At 34.1% G+C, this 27010-nt stretch overlaps 1 protein-coding gene across 2 annotated transcripts in view; it reads left to right on the plus strand.

Moving 5' to 3' along the window:
- Positions 1–955: 955 nt before the first annotated feature.
- LOC128228970 (histone acetyltransferase p300-like) overlaps positions 956–27010 on the plus strand; it is a 35416-nt gene continuing 9361 nt past the window's right edge. The window contains exons 1-14 of one of the 2 annotated variants that reach the window (XM_052940571.1): positions 956–1060; positions 10955–11112; positions 12580–12717; positions 12994–13107; positions 14764–14878; positions 18092–18209; positions 20480–20678; positions 21200–21317; positions 22345–22495; positions 22796–22965; positions 24107–24278; positions 24958–25025; positions 25574–25729; positions 26173–26329. In XM_052940571.1, the coding sequence (XP_052796531.1) occupies positions 1058–1060; positions 10955–11112; positions 12580–12717; positions 12994–13107; positions 14764–14878; positions 18092–18209; positions 20480–20678; positions 21200–21317; positions 22345–22495; positions 22796–22965; positions 24107–24278; positions 24958–25025; positions 25574–25729; positions 26173–26329 (1837 nt within the window). In that variant the 5' untranslated portion in view covers positions 956–1057. Of the gene's footprint in view, positions 1061–10954; positions 11113–12579; positions 12718–12993; positions 13108–14763; positions 14879–18091; positions 18210–20479; positions 20679–21199; positions 21318–22344; positions 22496–22795; positions 22966–24106; positions 24279–24957; positions 25026–25573; positions 25730–26172; positions 26330–27010 lie in introns of those variants that run through there. The other variant, XM_052940572.1, reaches the window with a different exon arrangement.

Consider the following 27010-nt stretch of genomic DNA (forward strand, 5'->3'; position numbering starts at 1 on the left):
TACCTGCACATACACTAGCAATAGAGACTGGGGGGGGGGGGGATCGAATTTACGAATTAAAGTTATTTAAAACAGTGTTTGTCGCAAAGATACATATGTGTAGATGCATAAAGAAACACTTGGTGATCAAATTTACCATATGTGACCTTTAAAATCGTATATATAGACATAATCTGAATCCCCAACTACTGACTGGTTTGTAGTTGAACATTCGCGAATAATCGACTGAAAATGATTGAATATCCGACTGGCGACTTGAAATAGTCGAAAAGCTTAATATCAACATCAACATCTAACTATGATATTTCGAATCCCCAACTGGCAACTAGCAGGTAGTTTAATATTCAAATCCCCTACTGGCAATTAGTAGGTAGTTGAATATTCGAATCCCCAACTACAAACTACCTTCCAACTTTACCGTCATTATAATATACATGTATGTAATTACATCTCATGCATATGTTTTTTTATACATAACATCCCTTTGTTAAGTTCTGTTCACCTTTTTTCATATGTTATTTTTCACTGCTATAAACTTTGTAAGTTTAAAGCCAAAATAAACGTATTGTATTGTATTGTATTGTATTGTTGATGTCAAGTTTAAATGTTTTTGACTCACATTGGCACGTGCTATTGTCATAGTTGCATCTGTACACTATAAGACAAACGCGTGTCTGACATGTTGAAAGCTCTCTATTAGCGGGGTTCTTTCGTGGTTTTTATTTTACTATTATAAATACTAATAACAACGTGATAAAATCTGATGTACAATTTAGTTGAAATTTAATTTACTAGTCTTTTAGTATGAAATGTGATGTGTATCATAATTTGAAGTCAGCGACTTTTTCACTTCAGGGACGAACTTGAACTCCACCATTGTCCTGATTTAGAAAGCCGGAACGATCCTCACGTCATACGGAAAATCGCACAATACCGCAATGGCAAAGAAATCCGTCAATACAATAACATAAAATGCTAGCCTGTTGCCGATGAAAAAAACTCGCTTGTGTGATTACAACTCCCAAAGAAGTTAGATTCTCAGTGTACAAAAAGAATCATGGTTAGTCAAGGATATCATGATATTATTCACAGGTGTATATCCAAACGTTATCAAGACGTGTATGCAATTTGTGTATTTTATATTTAATACGTATATAATTATCCGGTCCATTCGGAACTCCTCGGCCATTTTATCGAAAACAACCCCGGTCCCAATCGTAACAACTCGGCCATCTCCGGCAAGCTTCGAGATAGACCTCGTAAATAGTAGTAAGGATATACGAAAGTGCGATGCGGCTGCCGGCGATTAACACCATTTTCAATCCGCGTAAAGAAGGCCCATTGTAACAACAAGGAAATGGATTGTGTTAAATTAAATGTGCTTGTTTAAGAGAAAATATTTATTGTAACCTCAAAAAATGTTCGTTTTATGAATATTTAGATATTGATACTAGCCGAGGAGTTCCGATTGCCCCGGTCCGGCCAGTCTTTTATACCCCACCTCTGTGACATTAGACTGGTACCCTCATTCTCTTTTCTACAAAAAGAGACCGGTATCAGCTAAACCAGGTGCCCGTCGTGCAATCGAAAAGTGTTAGGAATACGGGAACCAAATCAAAATGGCGGTGTAAGTAGTAAACAATCAGGGGAGCTGATGTAAAAAACGTTTTTGTATTCATTTGTATAAAATGTTGGTATATTGGTGTTATTCACTCCATTTCCGACGAATATACATTATCGATATTTAATTTCTTTATTTACCAAAATGACAATTTGCGGTGAATAATTATACTTCAGAAGTCGGTACCGTCTTTTTTGTGACAAAATTTGCATGTCACCTTGATACATTTTTTGGATAAAATGTGTTATTTTTAACTATTCATTGCATGGCACATAGCATTTTTTAGATTTATTATACTTTTTTCTTTTATTATATATGACTATTCTTGACATTTTTAATATTTTTGACATATGTGCCCTCACTTTTTTCGATTAGTTCGAGGTTTCAAAAATATGATAACTGCATAAAAATTATGCGCAAATTGTTATGGATACTTGTTTGATGTTTTTGCACATTTTCATGGACTCTCAAATGTTATCTGTAGTTATTTGTATTATTAATAGCATGTGATAATTGATGATATTGGTAATAATGTGGATTTTTTAATGTTAGACCACAGGGAGTAGAAACAAATTATTTGTATATATTCTAGCCTAAAGGTATATATATACATAAAGGATAGAATAAATAAAAATAATTTGCTTCTCCTCCCTATGTGTTGGACAAAATTTATTTGAAGAAAAGTAACAACTTATCAGTGTGGACTATGCAGTCTATACTCATTTGAGTGATGAGTGTTAGATTTTTATCAAAAAGTAACGTAGGGTACCAGTCTATGTGACATTGTCGTGGCATTCGGAGCTCCTCGGCCATTTTATCGAAAACAACCTCGGATGTATTTGGACGGTTTACATACTCAAAAAGTGGTACGTTTAAGTCCGCTGCAAGTAGATCGCGTAGTAATTTTATTTAGTAGTTAAACTTTGTGACTTAACTCTTGGGATTCTTAATTATGTTTGCAATAATACAATTCAATGGCAATCAATTTAAACTTAGATCAATAAATACAACTCTTAAACATTACATTTAATTAATGATATAATTCAAAATTAAACGAACTAATTCAACTGATGTTCCTGCATACATCCGAGGTTGTTTTTGAAAAAAAATGGCCGAGGAGTTCCGAATGATTGTCGTGGGAGAGTATAAAATCCGGCCCTATAAAGTCTCTACAGGTTACACACCACCATTGTCATTTCCTCTATAATTCAATGTGAAATGATTATTTTTAGACAACATTTAAAGGCATTTCGAGCGAATGCAGACTATGATAAACATATATATTCTTAAAGGAAAAGCTTTAAATTACCTTTTAGGCCACACCAAATTAATGTTTAGTTCCTCGGATTTTTTCCAAAAAAAAAATGGAGCGAGCGAGCGAAAAAAAAATAAAAAAAGTTTTTGTCAGTTTTCATAAAAACCGAAGCGAGCGAAGAGTAAAAAATAAATTTTTCCTTATATTCAATATAAATAAGAAAGATTGTTCAAAATAGTTGCCCTTAAACCCATTTTAATGCCATCTTGAACTGAACCTCTAATGGACATTGGGAAAATGTCTGAATACATACTATTTATTCATCCGTGTTTAGTACAAACATTATATGGATAAATCTAATTTCTTATATAATTAAAACATACTTTAATATGACAATCATTCATAATAATAAATAACCCTTCTTTTAGTAACAAGTTTGAAACGACTTATATAAATCTACCTGAATCAGTTTAACATAATATGCAACTGTATTTAGACATAACTTAGGATTGATTTTGGATTTGTAAAAAATTATCACTTACACAGGCATCATCAAACATCAGACTCCATATAACATAAGACTAAATTTTGTTTTTTATTATCACAGGAAATGCAATGACATGTGCTTTTTAAAACAAAAAAGAACATTATATTTTTCAGAGTACATTTTTTGGTTATTTAGATGTTTTTATGCATCAGCCAAATGTATATGCCCCCAACCCCCACAAGTCCAGAATAGCGGGGACTTTGACTTCCGGTCTCTCAAAACCCGGGTAAAATACCCGACCTGCAGGGACACACTGCTGATAAAATCCCTGCCAAATGGCCCCGCAACCCCGAATACCTATGTTAGGCCCATTCTCGACTATTTTCAATATGAAGACAAAACCACATTCACTAGGCAATACATCAATTTGGACCAAACAATGACTCATATTCCAGTTAAGTTGACCTGTCATTTTCAGCATCGTCGTAACGAGGTAAAATTTTGGTCCCTTGTATTATGACTTGAATAAAATAGTACTAAGTTGATCATTCCGATTTCCATTCAAAACGAGTCACTAATTACGCTACCAGTCTCAGATACACATGCTTTATTGCATAATGATTGCTTTAAATAATGATCCTTTAATGCATGAGACGATCAACAATGACGTAAAGCATGTTCAAAACATATTTATTGCCAAAAATAAGGTTTAATTTCCAAACTTCGAGCCACATTGTTTATACAGTACCGGAAGCCGCCATTTTGATTGAATTTATTGAAACCCATGCTAAACCGATCGATGTACAGTATAAAAACACTACGCATCGGTAACTTCCCTTTACAAAAACACGAAACCTAGCGTAGAAAAATTATACTTGATTATTTTTAGCGTTTTAATAAATAATTACCTGAAAAAAAACTGCTTGGCGATCAAAATGGAGGTGCGGGCGCACAAAAAAATAAAAATATTTTTTTTACATTTTCAAAAAAATAGGAGCGGTAAATCCGCGGAACGAAATATCAATTTGGTGTGGCCTTAAGCCAATAAAAAGGGGGGTCTAGTTATTCCTAAGAAAAATCTCTCCACTTGAAAAACAAACTCTAAAAATTGCACAGTCCGTCATGACAGTTCTTCCAAAATGACCTTTCAACTATAGGGCAGCAGTTTATGCTTAAATCTCTATTTTAAATGATAAATCATGCAATAATAGATACTCAACGTATAAAAGTTTCAGGAATAATGATATTTTTGATTTACAGTCGTAGACACTAGGGCCGTGTTTTTTCATACTTGCGCTTCTGTGCGATATTACGCGAATTTCAACGATGACTTTTAGACATTATTTGCATAGTTTATAAAGGTAGGAATATAAAACCAAAAACATTTTCTGAATGCTGGTTGTTCCTTCTTTACAATGATTCCAAAACTTAAAAAAAAAGTATTAAGAATTAAAAAAGTTAGACCCTAGGGCCGTGTTTTTCTTACCTATGCCTCTGTAGAGACCTTATAGGGCCGGATTTTATACATACCCACATTCGGAACTCCTCGGCCATTTTATCGAAACAACGTTTTTGAAAATAATGGCCGAGGAGCTCCGAATGACATACCCATTGTCACAATCGTAACAACTTGGCCATCTCCGACAAGCTTCGAGATAGTCCTCGTCAATCGTAACAACTCGGCCATCTCCGGCAAGCTTCGAGATAGACATATCTCGGTGCGGGGTGATACAGGAATCCAGTGGATTTCACGTGAAATCCACTCAAAACGTGAAATCCACTCAGAACTCAGTTATTTTAATTAATAATTTATTTTTTTTATATACATATTAGAAAGTGCCTCAAGAAGGGTTTATATTTCAAATTTTATTGAAATTGGTCAAAAAATAAAGAAGTTAGAGCAATTTTTCATTTTTTTCCAAAAATAGATCGGAAATCGAGGTGAAATCCAGATTCCGATAAGTGAAATCCACTCATAACTCATTAATTTTAATAAATAATTTTCTGTTTTTGTATATTTATTAGAAAGTGCCTCATAAAGGGTTTATATTTCAAATTTTATTGAAATTGGTCAAAAAATGAAGAAGTTAGAGCAATTTTTTATTTTTTCCCAAAAATAGATCGGAAATCGAGGTGAAATCCAGTTTTCGAGAAGTGAAATCCACTCTTAACTCAGTTTTATTAATTAGTATTTTTTATTTTTTGTATACATTTTGGAAAGTGCCTCAAGAAGGGTTTATATTTCAAATTTTATTGAAATTGGTCAAAAAATAAAGAAGTTAGAGCAATTTTTCATTTTTTTTCCAAAAATAGATCGGAAATCGAGGTGAAATCCAGATTCCGATAAGTGAAATCCACTCATTACTCATTAATTTTAATAAATATTTTTCTGTTTTTGTATATTTATTAGAAAGTGCCTCATAAAGGGTTTATATTTCAAATTTTATTGAAATTGGTCAAAAAATGAAGAAGTTAGAGCAATTTTTCATTTTTCCCCAAAAATAGATCGGAAATCGAGGTGAAATCCAGTTTTCGAGAAGTGAAATCCACTTTTAACTCAGTTTTATTAATTAGTAGTTTTTATTTTTTGTATACATTTTGGAAAATGCCTCATGAAGGGTATATATTTCAAATTTTATTGAAATATATCAAGAAATGAAGAAGTTAGAGCAATTTTTCGGAAATCGAAGTGAAATCCACATTTTGACAAGTGAAATCCACTTTTTCAGACGTGAAATCCACTCACAACTCATTTATTTTTAACAAATTAATTTTTCTGTAGAACAAATAATTTAAAGGGCTTCATAATGGGTTTATATTTCAAATTTTATCCAAATTGATCCAAAAATAAGAAAGTTGTAGACCTATTTTGAAAAAAGATCGGAAATCGAAGTGAAATCCACATTTTGACAAGTGAAATCCACCTTTTGAGACGTGAAATCCACTCATAACTCATTTATTGTTAACAAATTACTTTTTTGTTGAACAAATAATTGAAAAGGCTACATAATGGGTTTATATTTCAAATTTTATTCAAATTGATCCAAAAATAAGAAAGTTGAAGTTATATTGTGAGGGCGTTTTGTTGTGTATGCATAATTGTTTATTTTTTTTCATGATAAACACAATATCCATACACATCCAGGCCATACCACGTGGAGGCGCACTCAATCATGGCCCTTTTTTACTTTCGAATTTTGAAAATATTAAAAATTTAATAAATAATCCGAAAATTGTTTTGAATTATTTGTTTATGCCAGACATTTATTTATGGTTATTTATACATGTACATTGGTTGATATACGTGATCATAAAAAAAAGAAACAAACAAATACAACAGAACAAAGTTACACCAAGTGAAATCATATGTTTAACTTGGTTTACAATAATGAGAGATAATGAAAAGGTATGTTCACAACAGTTAAGGAAAATAATTACACAAAATAAACAATAGCAAAATATGAAAAAATATACACAGGTAAACAGAAAGGGGAAACTTCAAAGACAAATTTCTAAGCAAAAAAAGTTTCAACGCACAGAGAAAACGCATCAATAATCTTGTTCGAAAAAGTGTACAATGCATTAAAATGAAGGACATAAGATTTCATAAGGACTATCACAGTGACATGGTGCACTACAAAAACAAGGGACACATTAAATACTTTCACGCCATCAGGAAACATATTACGTAATTTCACAGATTAATACGAGCTAAATGCAATTATTGTGATGTTAGTTATAAATATGCTTATTGTTGTAGTAATAGTAGTAGTAGTTCGCAAATGCGCTTATAAAAACACGTACTTATTAATTTATTGTTGTTATATAGTTGTTATTTATGTTTTCAAATGTGCTTCATTCAAAGATGTAGTAATATCTATTCATGATTGTTAATGTACTTTTAAACTTATTATGAAATATATTTTTGAAATGAATAAATATTGCATTAACTCATATAAAACGTCTCCGTTTTCAATAATAAGCATATTATAAAATATGCCAAGTATATATTACACTTACCGATTCAGTGCTGCTGTGTAGTTGTACTCATCCCCGACACAAGCACACTTTATACACGCAAACTTGAGATGACGTTGGTCCCAAGACTTAAGCTCAAGCTTGCCCATTTGACAACATGTACGATGGCACCACAACTTACAATTATCACAATAAATTGAGTCAAGTGCACATGCCTCAAGGCATACACTACACGGAAAAGTTCCCATTTTATGAACAAATACAGCAGAAATATACAGAAACAATTAATTATCCTTTTAAATATCCAAATATAATAAAACAAAATACACAGAAACAATTAATTATCCGTTTAAATATCAAATAATACGTATATCCAACACTACATGTTCATAGCATAAAAACATAGCAATGACAATTGCCATTTCTGATACATTTTATACGTACCATATCTTCTCAAATTCTTTTTCGGCATAAAATAATTACTGCCATTGTACTAAACTTCTTTAATTTTACCGCCGAGTATGTTATGTCAACTTTCTCGGATATGTGATGTATCACCTTAACCGCTAAATGCGAAAGTAACGGCACGTGAGAGTCGTGATCCTCGTCTTTGATAGATATAGATCAAAGACAAGAGTAATTATTAAACGATATTATATAACTAATATATTGGATAGTGGTTACTTACAGTAAAAAACACACCAGTATATTGCATCTCAACTGATTCAGATATTAGATCTAATGTTATATAAGAGATCTCGACTAAAACGGATTAAATGATACTAATGTAAGTAAATAAAACATAAAAACATTAAAATATAATCATCGGACACAAGCAACTACTGTATTAATATTAAGATACTTGATTGAATCTATTTCTTTACACTTTTTTTCCCAAATACTGGATTTCACTTGTCAAAATGTGGATTTCACTTCGCTTTCAGATCTATTTTCAATATATTTATCTAACTTCTTCATTTTTTGACCAATTCCATTTAAATTTTAAATATAAACCGATGATAATGCCTTTTCAATTATTTGTTCAACAATTATTTTTTTCAAAAAAAATGAGTTACGTGGTATGTTCGGAAAGTTCCCGGACTTTACTAATAACTTTGTTATTTTTCAACGTAGAGCTTTGAAACTTCGGCCAAGTTGAGACACATATATATTCATTTTGATAATAAGCGGACATTCGCCTAAGTCAATACATTCTAAAAATATTGTATCCATAGCAACATAATATTTGCTGTTGTGGAGCAAGCCATATGTTTTCCTATAATGTTCACATTAAACGCATTTTGTAACGTTAAAAAACGCGGGAAACGTCATCTTGACGTCGAACCACAACATGACGTCATTAGTAAAATACGCATGACGTCATTTAAGCAGACACCGCCTCGCAAAACAAACTCCAAAACAGGTGCTCAAAGCAAACATGCAACGCGAAATTATTGAAAAACAGCGTGTCGTGATACAGTTTCTCCAGAGTTTAGATGTTTCACCGTCGAAAACAATGATACAGTTGAAGAAGTCGTTTGGAGACCAAACTTTGAGTCGCACAGCTGTTTTTGAGTGGCACAGACGCTTTAAGGAGGGGCGCGAGTCAACATCCGACGACGAGAGATGTGGGAGGCCGGCACTTGTGGCGAAAAAGCGCGAAATGGTAAAGTCGATGATTGAAAGGGACCGACGAGTGTCTACACGGGAAGTGGCCGAGGATTGTGACATTGGGGTAGCAACAGCGTATAAGTTAATTACTGAAGAGTTTAAGATGACAAAGGTGTGCGCACGTTGGATACCAAGGCTGTTGGATGACAATCAGATGAAGGATAGGGTGAATAAATCATGGAACTTTTTGAGGTCCTATCGACGTGAAGGGGACAGATTCCTTCAAAGAATAATCACAACTGATGAAACGTGGTTTCATCTGTTCGACCCAGAGACTAAACAGCAAAGTAGTAGCAAAACATCGTCTTCACCACCACCAAAGAAGGTCCGGGTGACGAAATCGAAAGGAACAAAATTCATGTTCATCGTATTTATGGACAACAACGGTGTAATCTTGACACATGCTGTCCCGGCGGGCGTTACCGTAAATGCAGCGTATTATTCAAAGGTAAACATTTTTATAAACATATTTATAAACGAAATTACACATTTATATAATCATGCTATGAATCAAATATAGAGAACTGATGCATAAATTCAATCATAACAGCAGTGAAACGGTGTAACCTCACAATGTATTATTTTTCAAATAGTCAACTTATTATTTAATTTTGTGTTATTTATTGAACAGGTCGTGAGGCGGAATATGGTCCAAGCACTGCGCAAGAAGAGGCCCGGCATGGAAAAGAACATAGAAATTGTTCTCTTACACCAGGACAATGCCCCAGCGCACAGGGCACGGTACACAGAGTTGGAGCTGGATGTTCTCGGGATCGGCAGGTTGGAGCACGCCCCCTACAGCCCAGACCTTGCGCCACTTGATTTTGCGCTTTTCCCGGCCGTCAAAGCCCAGCTACGCGGAATCCGATTCGACGATCTCGAGAGCCTACGTTGTCACGTGCAGACAATCATGTCTTCATTTGATAAACAATGGTTTCAAACTGTTTACACATCGTGGGTCAGGAGACATGAACGTTGCGTGCAAGCACATGGCCGCTATTTCGAGAAATAGTAAACTGAATTGACGTTGACGTTATAAATTTTAACGTCGGGTTGCTCCGCCATATCGTTGGTACATGTTTTAAATTTATTGTAACTTTTTTACTGTTATATGTATGGAATCGAAATTTTAGAGTGATATGGAATAAAAGATGTAGTAAATCCGTAATAAGTTTCATTATAATACAATGAGCCTTTCAAAAGGAATGCGTTCAGTCCGGGAACTTTCCGAACATACCTCGTATGAGTGGATTTCACGTCTGTAAAAGTGGATTTCACTTGTCAAAATGTGGATTTCACTTCGATTTCCGAAAAATTGCTCTAACTTCATTTCTTGATATATTTCAATAAAATTTGAAATATAAACCCTTCATTAGGCACTTTCCAAAATGTATACAAAGAATAAAAAATACTAATTAATAAAACTGAGTTAAGAGTGGATTTCACTTCTCGAAAACTGGATTTCACCTCGATTTCCGATCTATTTTCGAAAAATTGCTCTAACTTCTTCATTTTTTGACCAATTTCAATAAAATTTGAAATATAAACCCTTTATGAGGCACTTTCTAATAAATATACAAAAGCAGAAAATTATTTATTAAAATTAATGAGTTATGAGTGGATTTCACTTATCGGAATCTGGATTTCACCTCGATTTCCGATCTATTTTTGGAAAAAAAATGAAAAATTGCTCTAACTTCTTTATTTTTTGACCAATTTCAATAAAATTTGAAACATAAACCCTTCTTGAGGCACTTTCTAATATGTATATAAAAAATTAAATTATTAATTAAAATAACTGAGTTCTGAGTGGATTTCACGTTTTGAGTGGATTTCACGTGAAATCCACTGGATTCCTGTATCACCCCGCACCCGACATATCTTGATACTAGCCGAGGAGTTCCGATTGCCATTGTCATTGTCGTTTAACTTTCACTTTCAGTTTGGGCAACTTTTGGACTTCCGGGTACATCACCGCATGGAAATGGTGTGTTGTTATGTTTTTGAGTGTAAGCATCGCACTGGGGGCGGACAGGTTTGTAGTCTCTACAGGTTTCCGACTAATGTGAAGGACAGAAATGAATGGATTGACAAATGCCGGTAATTGCAACATTTTAGTCTACGAACACTAATTGTGACACAATAATTTTCTCAGTCTGATGTTGCTAACATAAATGACCTTTTCTGTTCATCAACAGTTGAATTAAAGATAAATGATATGTTGTGTACTTTTTCCATGCTGATTCACCAATGGTGTGAATATTACGAGATATACAGTACCATTTTTTTCATGAAAAATTGTGGAATATTTTTTAAAATGACATAAATTATATTCACTATCTTGACCAAAAAAAAAATTATATATATATATATATATATATATATATATATATATATATATATATATATATATACAAATAAATAATGAATATAAAAGATAAATGAAATAAAATAAATAATAATTAATATAAAAACTTTTTATATATTACTGTATCCAGGCAATGTGATGAGCGCCTGTGGTGGCAAGTGTGAACGTTATTCCCCCACATGCCATTGATTGACATTTGAACATAAATTTTTTGAATGATAGCAGCATTTGAAATACTTACCAGAGTATCTTGTTCTTTGGAACTTATATCTTAGGCAAGCGTCTTTATTGATTAAAATTGTAAATAAACCAATCTCAATCGGAAAAACACTTTTATAACGGGTGTTCCATATTTAGGTACTGTTCTGATTTAGGTACTCAACCAGTACCATTTAACACTGGGCGATGTTGAATAATAACGACCAAATTGTTTAATATATACCCAACAGTGTTCTAAACTGGGTTTAATTTGTTAATAGAGTCGTTATTTTCAAATAAACATATTCTGGGTAACGAAGACCATTGAACATGTACCAGTACACAAAACTGATTTGTCCCAGAATTACAGATATCGGAATACTTGATAAACAATCGACACATGTATATGTTTCTATGACATCTAAACATTATTTTGGCATAATGACATAAATAAATATGTGTTTAATAGTAGGCAATAATATTTTCATAGAAATTTGAATTTATAACAGAGATTATTTCAAAATTGTGGCCGCAAGGATTCTCTGCGCAAGGGTCGTTCGCTACTTTTTGCTGAGATGGTGGACGTCACGAGTCTGCCATAGTAAAACAAAATCGTTAAAAGACTCGTTGACGGCCATTTAGGTGGACTAATATATGTACTATACAGTATGGTGGCAAGATTTGATAAATTTTCATTGAAATGTGCATTTTGTTACTTGATTGAGTTAATTGTATTAACAAACATTAAAAAGTTACTGACAGAAATGAGATACTCAATTATACATAAATGTGTATGGCCTAATATCCACATGTCATGTAATGATGTAGTGACAGATATGGTTGAGTTGCATAACCTGAGCAGTTTATGTCTTACTATTGTAGATCTACATATTTAAAAAATTGTTCTTACAAGTACGCCTTATCACTGTTTAAATGTTCAACTGCTGGGATTGTCCCGGTATTTTCAATAGTATGATTATACACATATGACAACATTTCAGACGGGCAGACAGGCCATATAACAACAATGACCGGATATGTAGCTGTCATTTTGTTGATGGGAAGAAGGAGAATGGTCCAACCATCTTCAGCTTCAGTAAAGATGTTGGCAGCTTTCCAGACCTACCAACCCCAACAAGGTAAATCTAATGAATATGTTGTGTAGTGTTATTGTTTTAAAACTTTTCACAGCTTATGCTAGACAGAACTTCCTTGTACGATAATAACACTATTTGTTGTCCAATATCCTTATAAATCATAGTCACTGTGATTAATATCCCAATCATAATGTGCTTTTTAGTAGTTTCAGTATGATTAAAATAATTAGACTACAGTTACTAAATTGCAACAAGGTCTGTAATTGTTATTTGAAATGATATTTATACATTTCATTTATTTACTAATTTTTTATCCAGAGGTAAAAAACGCAAGGTGGAAGAGGCTTTGGAACCAGAAATTGACGTGCCTGATACAGCCACTGGCAGCAACCGTGACCATAGCATAGTTGACAGCTTACCAACCCCAACAAGGTAAATTAAATGCGGATGTAGATGCAGATTTCAATTTACATGCATACAATTTTAAAAGAATTATTTTGGGTTCTTTATCATAACATATATTTTGTGCTTTAAAATTTCATATTAGCATTGCCAAAGAAGATGCTATGGAACACCGACAATTTAACGCAGTCTAAATGTTTGAAAACTTTAAATAAGTAAATATATATAATACCGAGACAGCATTATAATAACATAAATTATGTTAACAAACATGTTCAACATGTTTTTGTCACTGCAACAATTTATAAAGTATACAATTGTAGAAAATCAAACTCTACTAAATTAGTACCAATTTGACATGATTCAGTAACAGGTAAAGATAATAATGGTAAAGATTGTTTTAAAAAATGATTTTACATTAAATTTTTTGTACAATTATTTTTTAAGTGTCCATTTTTAGCTCGACTATTCGAAGAATAGGTGGGCTATACTACTCGCCCCAGCATCGGCGTCTGGTTAAAGTTTTAGGGCAAGTTGGGATTTTCACTTATAAGTCCAATACCCTACATTCAATTGACTTAATACTTCACACAGTTGTTCAGGTCCATCGCATGATGAGGTTAGATAACTCCATGTTATTCTTTACACAGATTATGGCCCCTGATTGACTATGGAACTTAGGTTAAAGTTTTAGGGCAAATTGGAATATTTATTAATAACTTCTATATCCTTTGTTCAATTGACTTAATACCTCACACAGTTGTTCAGGACCATCACACAATGAGGTTACATAACTCCGTATTATCCTAAATACAAGTCATGGCCCCTGATTGACTTAGGTTTAAGTTTTAGGGCAGGTTAAAGTTTTAGGGCAAGTTGGGATTTTCACTTAAAACTCCAATACCATTCATTCAGTTGACTTAATACTTCACACAGATGTTTAGAGCCATCACATAATGAGGTTAGATAACTCCATATTATCTTTTATACAAATTATGGCCCCTGATTGACTATGGAACTTACGTTAAAGTTTTAGGGCAGGTTATTGTTTAATAACAACTATACCCTTCATTCAATTGACTTAATACTTCACACAATTGTTCAGGACCATCACCAATAAGGATTACATAACTCCATATCCTTAATACAAGTTATGGCCCCTGATTGACTTAGGTTAAACTTTTAGGCAAGTAAAAGTTAAGGGCAAGTTGGGATTTTAATAAAAAAAACTTCTATACCGTTCATTAAATGCACTTAATAAAATTCAAAATTATTTACGACCATCTTACAACAAGAAACATAACTCCGGTTTAAGCCTAAATACAAATTATGGCCCTTGATTTTTTTTGATTTTTTTTTTTTTTTTTTTACTTTCGTTTGAAAGGTATATTTGTATATTTTTAACCACATTTTCATAATGGGAAATCAAGTAATTTGAATGACTTGCATCATTGTTTGGGCGGGCTGGTGGGAGGGCAGCATCAAAGTCACCTTATGTATCGAATAATTTTAGTTAGGTTTGACATATAAAGAGACCAAACTTGGTTTTATTACATCGTTATTGTGTTCTAAGTCAAAGCGGCGTAGTCGAGCGCGCTGTCTTACGACAGCTCTTGTTTTACGTGCCTGGTAGAGGCACTTGCCTAATATTTCCTTTAAAGCATTCAAAGGTATATGTTTCTACAGGTCTATTCAAACAGCATCAACCAGCCCAGATGTCAAAACTATTCAAGCGCAGATAGCCCAGAGCACACTGGGGACACCCGCTGTTTCTATACCATCTGATGCTTTACTCCAGGGGGTAAAGAATGGGGTCAAGTCCTTTCCGCCTTGGCAAAATACAGACTACATAACCACCCCTGTCAGCAGCCATGTATTGCTTGTCTTAGCTTGGCTTTGGTGTAATTTATTTAATCTATATCATAACATGGATACTATGAATCCTTAACACAAACTACAAAACAGTGTGTCATTATCCTGTCAATATGCTACACTAAAGGAATTGCCACTATGCTATAGTGGGTTTGATGGACCTAAAGACATTTGTTAACAAAAAGTCAAGGTCTATGTACTTTTAACGTTCAGAATTTAGCAAGTTTAATACATGTGTTCTTTCAAACATGTGTTTGTTAGAAAGCTAAGCGAAATTTTCTGAATAAACATTTAAAAGAATTTTGTTTGAAAAAAAGAATGCATTTTAATACATATACCTACAAGATTAGGAATGGTTAAAGGTGCCAAAATGGTTGACACTAGTCAACCAACAATGTGTTGTGGCCTTGGTCTGTCCGTCAGTCCGTCCGTCCGTCCGTCCATCAACAATTGCTTAAAAAAACATCTCATCTGAAACTATCAGTTCAAATTCAATGTAACTTTACGGGAAGCTTCCTTGGGTGACCCTCTTCAAAAATACAACAAGGGTTCACGATGTATCAACAACAACAACAAAATTGCTGACTTCCTGTTTTACTTTTAAAAAACATCTTCTCTGAAACTATTTCTAAAATCAACAATAACAACAAAATGGCCAACTGCCTGTTTTGCTTTTAAAAAACATCTCCTTTAAAACTACCAGTCCAAATTCAATGAAACTTTACAGGAAGCTTCCTTGGGTAACCTTCTACAAAAAACAATAAGTAGTCGCGCTTGATCAACAACAACAACAATCTGGCCAATTTCCTGTTTTGCTTTAAAAAAAAATCCCACACCTCTGAAACTACTTGGCCAAATTCACTGAAACTTTACAGGAAGCTTCATTGCATGACCCTCTACAAAGATACAACAAGGTATTGCGATTAATCAACTACAACAACAACAACAACAACAACAAGATGGCCGACTTACTGTTTTGCTTTAAAAAAAATTCTGAAACTATTAGACCAAATTTAATGAAACTTTACAGGTAGCTTCATTGCATGACCCTTTACAAATATAAAACAAGGCATCGTCATCAGCAAAGATATGTTTAAATTGCAACATTTTCAATAATGCTTTATCACGGAGTTGTGGCCCTGTGCTATAAGGTGAGCATTTAAAGGCCATCATGGCCCTTTTGTTGTAATTAGAATGAGAATGTAATTTTAGAAAGGTATTTGCATTATTTTGTAACTTTAAAGAGAATGCAAGTGCTTTTTTATCAATACCTTTCTACAGTAAAACCTGTATTAAGTGGCCACCTTTGGGAAAAAGGTAAAAGTGGCTGCTTTCTACAGGTGGCCACTTAGTGCAGGTTGGAGTTTTCTGACACTTTGGCTTTGTTTAAACAGAGGTCAATTATGTATCTTAACCACCATCTCACACCACCATCAGTATCATCAGTACTATTGTTATTAAAGAAAGTTGAAATACAAATGTAGAAATAAACCCACATTAATGGCAAAATTATCAGTAGAATTCAATAGATAAAAGCTAATACATAGCATAAACACAAAAACACAAAAAATCAGTTCACACAACTACGTGTACATTTTTAAGTTGAACTTTTGAAGTAATCCATCAATTTTGATTGCTAAACTTCTGCTTCTAATTTAAAGTGCATTCACATTGAGCTGACATTATCATGTCGAGTATGTCACTCTGTGGGTCAAAAACCATGAATACACAAGTTCTTTGAGTTCGTTGATTCATGTAATTTTCCTCTGTCTTTTAGCGTTTAGATTGCCATTGCTAGCATAAGCAAGAAATTGACTTGAATCCGTCCACATTTAAGTTTCTTGGCAACAATTCTTGCACTACGACTGTTTTTTTATTAAAATTATAATACACTCAACACGCAGACATCGCGAAAACCGACGGTTCGACGACCTGACCAGTAAATTTTTACTCGGTCCGACTGTGATAGGGTCGGTCAGTCTGACTGGCAGTTTTCAAGGCCAGATGTAAAAAATAATGAAGATTTAATCTTTATCAATTAACAAACACCGCTTAAAAGTAAGTTTAATTTATTTTGTTTAACAGAAAATGGGTTTTTATCAATGATATTGTCAAATAACCATTTGTTTACAAATCCGATGTTGTTTTCCGGTAGTGTAGATGTTAAAATGCGTACCGCACTAAGTTAAACACCATGCAGCATTTACCCTTTTGCAATACATTACCAAATAATGTTTACTACTGTGTATATAAATCATGCGATGTTTTGAAACGCTAAAATGATAAACTTTTGTCATGACATTGGAATTTTTAAATGATAGTTCCAAATGTTCCAAACAATAATCTTATCCTTTGGAACATGTTATTCGATAAAGAAACCGGTACGGTCCGAAAAATACAAATTGCCAACAAATCGACTAATCAGAATTTTCATAACGTTTAAATGCGAGTGTCAAAAAATGGCTACCTTAAAATGTGTAAAAGTTAACTGGTTATATCTTAATACATTTTTATTTCTTGTAAATGCAAAATTAGCAACAAAGGCTTTGAAAAAGCAAGTTTTCAAACAGAAATTGTCGGACCGGCAAATTTTCTTTCGGACCGAATGACCGAGACTTTTTCTGAACTTTCGCGATATCTGTCAACACATTCTTTTAGAGTCAAACACTTCTGCTTTGTCTTATTGACAGCCATAATCAAAATTGAATAGAAAATATCACGAACAATCCAATGTAGAAATATTAATCCTTGAACTTTGAAAATTAATTCGGAAATAAATACACAGCATAACTCGTTTCACACCTTCAAGAGACAATGCAAACTGTAAATTCATAATTATTGTAACCAGCATTCGTTGATGGTACTTGATAACTAACTTTGTAATTACTAAAATATCTACAATGAGTGTCAGTTCTGACAAAAACATTCGCCAACGTGTTATAAACATGATTTCTCGATCAGTAAACACGCATGATAACCATTAACATTATTTCAACAAATCTCTTATGAAAGATTGGTTTGTAATTCTGGCTCCACTCATTGTTACACGAAAGGATGTTTTACCCTTGCAAAAAAACCGTCAAAATTAAATGAAAATTTTAAACATTTTAATTTTTGGCCTTAAATCCCACTTACTTTGTAGGTGACCACACTTAAGGCAGAACCCATGGACACTAGTGAAGATGCAAGCCCGATGAGCAATGCCACGTCATCAAAGCCTGTACAGTCCCCCGCCCCTGCCAAACTTTGCTCAGGAAAAAGTGAGAACCCGTCTTTTACGTTGTGCAATATGTGGTAAATTTAGAAATTGCATTTTTTTTCAAATAGATTTGGTGTCTTGCTATATGTATGAAAGGGAAAAGGTTCTGTTTTTCCTTTTTAGCTCGACATTTTTAGAAGAATAGGTGGGCTATACTACTCTCCCCAGCATCGGCGTCCGGTTAAAGTTTTAGGGCAAGTTGGGATTTTCACTTTTAAGTCCAATACCTTTCATTCAATTGAGTTAATACTTCACACAGTTGTTCAGGGCCATCACATGATGAGGTTAGATAACTCCATATTATTCTTTACACAGATTATGGCCCCTGATTGACTATAAATCTTAGGTTAAAGTTTTAGGGCAAGTTGGGATATTTATAAATAACTTCTATACCCTTTGTTCAATAGACTTAATACTTCACACAGTTGTTCAGGACCATCACACAATGAGGTTACATAACTCCATATTATCTTTATACAAGCTATGGTCCCCGATTGACTTAGGTTAAAGTTTTAGGGCAGGTTAAAATTTTAGGGTGAGTTGGGATTTTTTCTCCAATACCCTTCATTCAATTGACTTAATACTTCACTCAGTTGTTCAGGTCCATCACATAATGAGGTTAGATAACCCCATTGTATCATTAATACAAATTATGGCCCTTATTGACTTTGGCACTTGGGTTACAATTTTAGGGCAGGTTGGTATATAAATTTATTAATAACTTTTATACCTTCATTCAACTGACTTAATACTTCACACAGTTGTTCAGGACCATCACACAATGAGGTTACATAACTCCATATTGTCCTTAACCCTTAAGCTGCTGATGGCAATTTTAAAGGCTTTTCAAACAGCTTGGAACCAGACCAGAGGCCGAGTAACTCGGCGCCTGGTCAGGTTCCAAGCTGTTTGCCACTCAGTCAATATATCCCCAAAGTTTTAAGTAAATTGAAAGAAATTTAGAATAAACCAGACGACATTTTTGAGCAGACGACAATTTACCCAGCATGCAAAGGGTTAATACAAGCTATCGTCCCTGATTGACTTAGAAACTTAGGTTTAAGTTTTAGGGCAGGTAAAAAAAATCAGGGTAAGTTAGGATTTTCTCTTATAAGTCCAATACCCTTCATTCAATTGACTTAACTTCACTCAGTTGTCCATCACATAATGAGGTTAGATAACCCCATTGTATCATTGATACAAGTTATGGTCGCTGATTGACTTTGGCACTTGGGTTAAAATTTTAGGGCAGGTTGGTATTTAAATTTATTAATAACTTCTATACCTGTATTCAACTGACTTAATACTTCACACAGTTGTTCAGGACCATCACACAATGAGGTTACATAACTCCATATTGTCCTTAATACAAGCTATCGTCCCTGATTGACTTAGGAACTTAGGTAAAAGTTTTAGGGCAGGTTAAAATTTCAGGGTAAGTTGGGATTTTCTCTTATAAGTCCAATACCCTTCATTCAATTGACTTAATACTTCACTCAGTTGTTCAGGGTCATCACATAATATGTTAGATAACCCCATGGTATCCTTTATTCAAATTATGGCCGCTGATTGACTTTGGAACTTGGGGTAAAGTTTTAGGGCAGGTTGGGATATTTATTAATGACTTCTATAACATTCATTCAATTGACTTAATACTTCACACAGTTGTTCAGGACCATCACACAGTGAGGTTACATAACTCCATATTGTCCTAAATACAAGTTATGGTCCCTGATTGACTTAGGAACTTAGGTTAAAGTTTTAGGGCAGGTTAAAATTTTAGGGTGAGTTGGGATTTTTTCTCTTATAAGTCCAATACCCTTCATTCAATTGACTTAATACTTCACTCATTTGTTCAGGGTCATCACATAATATGTTAGATAACCCCATGGTATCCTTTATTCAAATTATGGCCGCTGATTGACTTTGGAACTTGGGGTAAAGTTTTAGGGCAGGTTGGGATATTTATTAATGACTTCTATAACATTCATTCAATTGACTTAATGCTTCTCACAGTTGTTCAGGAAACAAAAGTCCAATCAGAAGTACTAAAACAATATATAAAAATATATGTTTAATTATTGTTGTTGAAGTTATTAAAGTCCACAAATAATTGGTTTAAAAAAGTTAATATTCAACTGGCATTAGTATTTATCAAAAATACCCTATCTTGTGACAAATGATGCACAAATACCATATCTAAACAATACAAGTCATTTCCTAAAACTTCTGGGGGAAAAACCCTGTTACAAATTTCTTCTTCTATTTTAGTGAACAAGGGAATGGGTGGTGGTCTGCCAACAGCGGATGGGTCGTTGGGGAACCAGAACAACCCTCTTGGGGTGTTGAACTCGACCCCTGGGCTGACAAGTGGCGATGGGCTCCAGATTAGCCCCCAGACAAACCGGGAAACTAAAGAGTGGCACCAGAGCGTCGAACAAGGCCTGAGAAACATTTTTGTCAAAGACCTGTAAGGGACTCCAAGAGATCTTTAAAATTATGTCAAATGTTGTCATTTCAGGATTGATCTTAAACATACCAAGTTTAGCACATTTCAATTTGAAGACCTGTAATATTGTTGCTTCAAATTATGACAAATTGTAGAATGTACTATACACATCATGATACAACAGTCAGCTGACCAAGGTAGCATGTTTCAAGATCTGATGGATGTACTGTTCAGCAGCCTGATGAAGTTATATAATTATGATTCACGCTATCTTTGACTCAAGAACAAGTAACAGTGATTGAAATTTGCATTAGCATAAAGGTGAAAGAACAGTGAAACAGGCGAGTTTAAACAATTGACAGTCATGATTTATATAGAGGCCAGCTAGTATGCTTTTTAGAACTTATAAGGCTGCAGTTAAAGTTTTGTAGAGTGTATTAATTTTAAACTTTGAAACATTTATAATTTTGGTATAGGAACTTCATACCTCAATACTTTTAATTTTAAAGCACCTCAAGATTATGCTTTGTAAATTTTTTCAGAGCTCAGGCTGGATCTCCCACTCCTGATCTAGCTGCACTCGATGCCAGAAAAATGGTGCTCTTGTTGCTATATGCGAGAAAAGTGGAAGGGGACATGTATGAAACAGCAAACAGTAAGGTAAGAATCATGTAACCCAATCAGTTATTTATTTCCATATCCAGTGGAAGGCTTGATGGCTTTTGCTGTCTATGCCTCCCCTTTTCTGTTAACCTTCTGTTTATGTCAGTACTTTTATTATTATGATATTCTTTAAAAAAAAAAAATCCACAGCAGCACTGGGAAACAACTTAGAAATATTTATTGAAACTTAAAACATTTATAGGTACATGTACATGGCAGTTTGAAGCTGTGCACATATCGAGAATTATATATGTGGGGTACTCATTTGTGTTTTATAGTGTAAACTTTGTCCAGGTTGGTACTTAAAAACTATTCAAAGGAATTATTTGAAACTTTGAATTTTTGTAGCATCAGGCCTATTTTTATAGAACCCACAGGTCGCACTATCAGACTCATTCCCCTACCAAAATATATGACTTTTTCCCAATGTTCAGAAAAAAATCAAAAGTATTATTCTTATTAAAGTCTTTTTAGTTTTACCTGTACTGGGTCATTTAACATCTTAATTAATTCTGTGATTTTAAGTTTTGGGGATAATTGAATTCAGAAATTGTTGATTTTCAACCCATTCAGAGATCAGTATGAAATATTATCTGTCATGAATTATTGCAATAGAAATTTACACCCCAGGGATTGATATTTCAGCTGTTTCAGGTCTTTTGAAAGGGAAAATTAACTAATTATTTTATAGTTTCTTCATGCACAGGAGATTAAAAAGTTTTTTATTTTGACTGTAAAATTTCCCAATATTGGCATATTTAGTGACGCAAATTTTTCCCAAAATGTCTAGGGTCTTTTTCCAAAAATGGACAGAAAAAGCCCTGAGCATTGTGACAATGTTAACTTGTACATAATTCATGAAGTTAATCTCTTTGTCACATTGTCGCAGAGTTAGCTCCCCTTTGACTTTGAATTTCTTATACCAACATGTTCATGTTTCTAGTTTCAACCACTACACGTATACTAAAGTACTAGCAGTTCCTAAAATAAAAATACCTATAATTCCCTTAATTACTGTTTTCAGAAAGAGTATTACAGTTTGGTTGCTGAGAAGATCAATGAGATACAGAAGGGGGAGGGGCTGGAGAGGAGACTTCAGCGCAGGGAGCAGCAGGCCAGAGAGGGGCCACAAGTACCAGGGGGTGACAGCAGTGCTCTACCTGGACCCAACTCCAGTATGTAGAATAGTATAGCATAACTTTTGTAAGCAAAGCTCTTTTTGAATGATTGATTTTATAATTGATTTTATAATTCTAAAAAGTTTGGGGATCTCTGGTAAAAAACTACCGGTAGGTCACTACATCAATTGTTGTTTATGCATTACAAGCTGCTTTTTTAGATTGATCCGAATAATTGTCTTGATAAAGATTTTTTTGCCAATTGGCACCCACTGCGCGGCGTTCTTGTTTATCAGTGAAATATGTCAGAGCTTTAAGATGCATTTTATTTCTGTCATCTGCCTGTAATGTCTCAAGGGGTGAGACCGGGCAAGCAGATGGGTGGGGTCCATCCACAGCCACCCCCCAGTCAACAAGATAGTGACAACCTGGCATCAATGTCTAAACGGTCCTTTACCGTTAGTGTTGTTACAACCTTGACCTCGCTTTCACCTCCATCTCCCAAGTTGCATACTACTAGGAGAACGGTGAGAGCCCATGCTTCTTAATCTTTATCTTGATCAGTTTCAGAGTTGTATTCATTGCGTCATTGAAAAATATATACATACTCAGTTTTTTTATCTTTCATTGTTCATCATACACAACATTTTCATAGATTTTAGCTCTAAAGCGATGGTAATGTGTACGTAATATGTGCGCCCGTGAGTCCGTGCGTCTGTAAACAATTTCTTGTCATTAATAAATATCCCAACCTGCCCGATACAGTCTTCAGTTTTGATTGTATCTCGGTGAAACTTGTACAGTATTTAGATATCAATTAGAGCTTGGTTCCTTTCAAAAAAAATTTCCTTTCTGGTAGCCCGAATGGGCTAGTGGATTCCAATCCGAATTTCGTACACTGTTTTTTAGCTCTAAGTGTCTGTAGTTTGCACATTCATCTTAACAAAATTGGTTGTGAATGTTTGTTCAAGTTATGCACCTGGGGTCATTACTGGTCACGCCCAGGGTTCACAGGTTTGGTAAAATTAAATTGGGAAAGGTTTGAAAATCTTTTTGTGTGTTTTTGCATCCATCTCAGCACAATTGCTTGTGAATGTTTGTTCAAATTGATCAATGTTGTCCTCGGATGCCCTTAACTTTTAATTTTTTTTTAATTTTTAAAACTACAGAATTTTTTACTATGAGTACAGTTTTGAAAGCATTTTTTTTGTCGGATGACTTTTACTTGGCACATATTAAAATAGTTCATGCAACTAGTCTGCTTAAATTCTTTCTGGGCTCAGATATTGAACGTGCAACATTTTCAGGTAACCCAAACACAAAATGTGAACTATATTTCTGTTGCCTTTTACCCATACATACATGCTCTGGATTAAAAATGACCACAAGAGGCATGCCAGTAGAGCACTTGTTAAAGAGATTTCTTGATGTTGGTTTGTAATTTTGATAAGATTGGAGTTAGAAAGAGATTAACTTAGACTGTTCACAGTTATGATTAATAAGCCAAATCTTTATATTTTAACTTTCAAAAACCAATTTTATGTGTATGAAAAATACTCTTGTGTAATGACATGCTGTGTAGTGCTGAACTTGACCCATGCACTTGTGAAGTGAACTACTATGACAAATTATTGAATAAACTACAACTTGTTCCCCCTGGTGAAGCAGACATCAGTGGACATCAAGAAGGAACTGTCCAGTGTGGACTCCGGGTCAGTGACCACACCCAAGGCAGAGCCCATGGACACCAGTGAGGATGCAAAACCCAGCCCGATGAGCAATGCCACGTTATCCACGCCTGTACAGCCCCCCGCCCCTGCCAAACCTTGGTCAAAGAAAAGTGAGCACCTGGCTTTGACTGCTATTTGTGATTAACTATTCTCCATATGTGGTGTCATGCTATGTTAAGGAGTAATATTTTCGGAGTAATTGCCCTTTGTTAATTTTCATGCTTAAAGTTTTGTTTGGGGCATATCTTGTAGAATATAAGAGTCATCAACTTGAAACTTCATATGTAAATAGATCTTATGGAGAGCAAGTGCAATGCACAAGAACCATAACTCTTGCATCTCTGTGTTTAGAGTAATTGGGCTTTGTTAATTTTCAATCTTAAATTTTGTCAGGGGCATATATCGTTAACTATAATAGATATTAACCTGAAACTTAATAGGTAGGTAAATCTCATTGAGGGCATGTGCAGTGCACAAGAACCGTAACTCTTTGCTCCATATTTTTAGAGTTATTGCCCATTGTAAAATTTCGTTGTTAATTTTTATCCGGCTTAACGCTGTTACCTTCAGTTCAAATGCCACCTACACTACAAGTTAAATGGCAACATCAATATCTATAAATGTATAAAATGCCAATCTTACAGCTATAATGTAGATAGTAAATAATTCGTCAGGCAACACATCCGACTCATGGAGTTCTAGTTATCTTAACTTAACGCCAAATAAATAATAAAAAAACATTTTGTTCCAAATGATATTCACCACTATGTGTTTTCTATTTGTTTCCAGTATTCAAGCCAGATGAGCTACGTCAAGCCTTTATGCCCACATTGGAGAAACTGAAAGGGCAGGACCAGGTAACATATATATATCACATTGTCAACCTGTTCAAATTGATAAATATTTTATTTGTTAATTGGAATCGGAAAAGGATGCCATTTTTGGTATGATATGAAGATTAGTGACCCAATATGGGGAAACAGCGTGACCAGTCCTTGACTTGTGTCATTCATGATGGTGTGATATGATTTATAATTAAATAGCTATGTTTGTCTCAAAATATAATGAACATGTAAATATATAAGAATATCTTTCCTTAACTTATGCCTTGTGCTGAATTTACAAAGTCACAGATTTTTAAGTGATGCAAAATTATCTGTAGACATACACTGTGACCACACCGAAGACAGTCTGGCTTTAGTTTAACATTTGTAAAACAATTTTCTGTGCGACCTTTCCCTACCCACATTTTAAGGTTTTGGTAACGAAAGCAAAAAAGAAATGATCACAGGAGAGGCTGATAAAACTTTTATGGTCCTAGGTATTTTTGTGAGATGGTCAATCAACACCACACAAACTACTAATAAATTGTGGCTTAATATTAGATGCTTCTTTTTCCGTATAGCTTTGTAAACTGATGAACCTGTCAACTATCGAGCGGAAACTGGTCGCTGGTCAGTACAAGGAAACCTGGGAATATGTGGATGACGTCTGGCGCATGTTTGACAATGCCTGGGTCTACAACAGGAAGTCGTCCAAGGTGAACGACTACCGCACCAAGGTTAGTGAAATTAAGCAATGTGTTGATGAATGTTTTGTTTGTAAGCTGAAGTTTTGAAAAGGAGAAATACTTTGCAACATCAGATATTTGGCCCAAGAGTCAGAAACCTTGGCAATTTTGGGAAAATAGTGTACTTTTGCATTCAGAAAAAAAAAAGGTATTTTAATAAAAAAGCACCAAGAACTGGAGAATTGGCTAAAAGTTCTGTCATGCAGACCAAATTAAAAAATCTTGGCTTGTTTTGTCTTGCAATATATTGACAAGTTTGGTCACAGTAGGACATACCGGTAGTTAATACAATTTACAAGTTGTTATGTTGTTCTTCTTGGAAAGTTGCACACCAATGGAAACACACTGAGGAATTAGAAGTCTTATTTCAATGGATTGAAATACATTTAAATGCAGGGGCATGATGTTAAAGATACCTAACATTGGTATTACAGTTGTCGGAGGTGTTTGAAGCTGAGATCAGCAGTGTGATGCAGTCCCTGGGTTACTGTTGTGGTGTCAGGCAGTTCTTCACTCAACAGGTGCTCTGTTGTTTTGGCAAACAGCAGTGTACCATATCACGGGGGCCATCTACTACTCATTTCAAAACCGGTCAGTATGCATATAACGAGCTACTCATAATTGTACATTGTAGAAAGTTGGTACTGCTAGTACCTGGGACCAATAACTAATCCTACTCCTAGCTAGTAACTATTCATTTTCCAATTTTCATTTAACAGAACATAATAGTTTCATTTCATTTTGTTGTGTGTCAATAATTTCGGTGAACAGTTTAAAGTTTTAATTAAAGGATTAGGGTTAATAGGTCATTTCAAATGGTTTTATCATAAATAAAACTTAAAATTTCAAAAAATACATTATTTTCATTGACCTTATTAAAAAAAACATACTTATTGTTCAAAACACTCATTCATTTCTTTTAATTTGATAAGAAAATTTTAAAAATTCAACTTAAGTGGGCAGACACAAAAAAATGTGTGAAATTTGAACAATATTTTGTTACCATGACAAATTAGAGCACTATTTTTTTATAATGATTTAAAAAAAATAACAACGATAAATGTTATATTTTGTCAAAAACTGAAAGTAAAGCTTTTGAAAAAACATTATTTCAAGCTTAGTAAAACAAGTATTGCCAGTACATTAAGTAAAATAACTTTATTTTTACCAAATTTAAAAAGATTTGTTGCTAACATAAAATCAGTGAATGATTACGGTAAGAAACTATACTATTGCTTTTGATACACAGTAAGTTACAAGTGCCCTTCCATC

Source organism: Mya arenaria, chromosome 3 (assembly GCF_026914265.1).
Source record: "Mya arenaria isolate MELC-2E11 chromosome 3, ASM2691426v1".
NCBI classification, from domain to species: Eukaryota; Metazoa; Mollusca; class Bivalvia; order Myida; family Myidae; genus Mya; species Mya arenaria.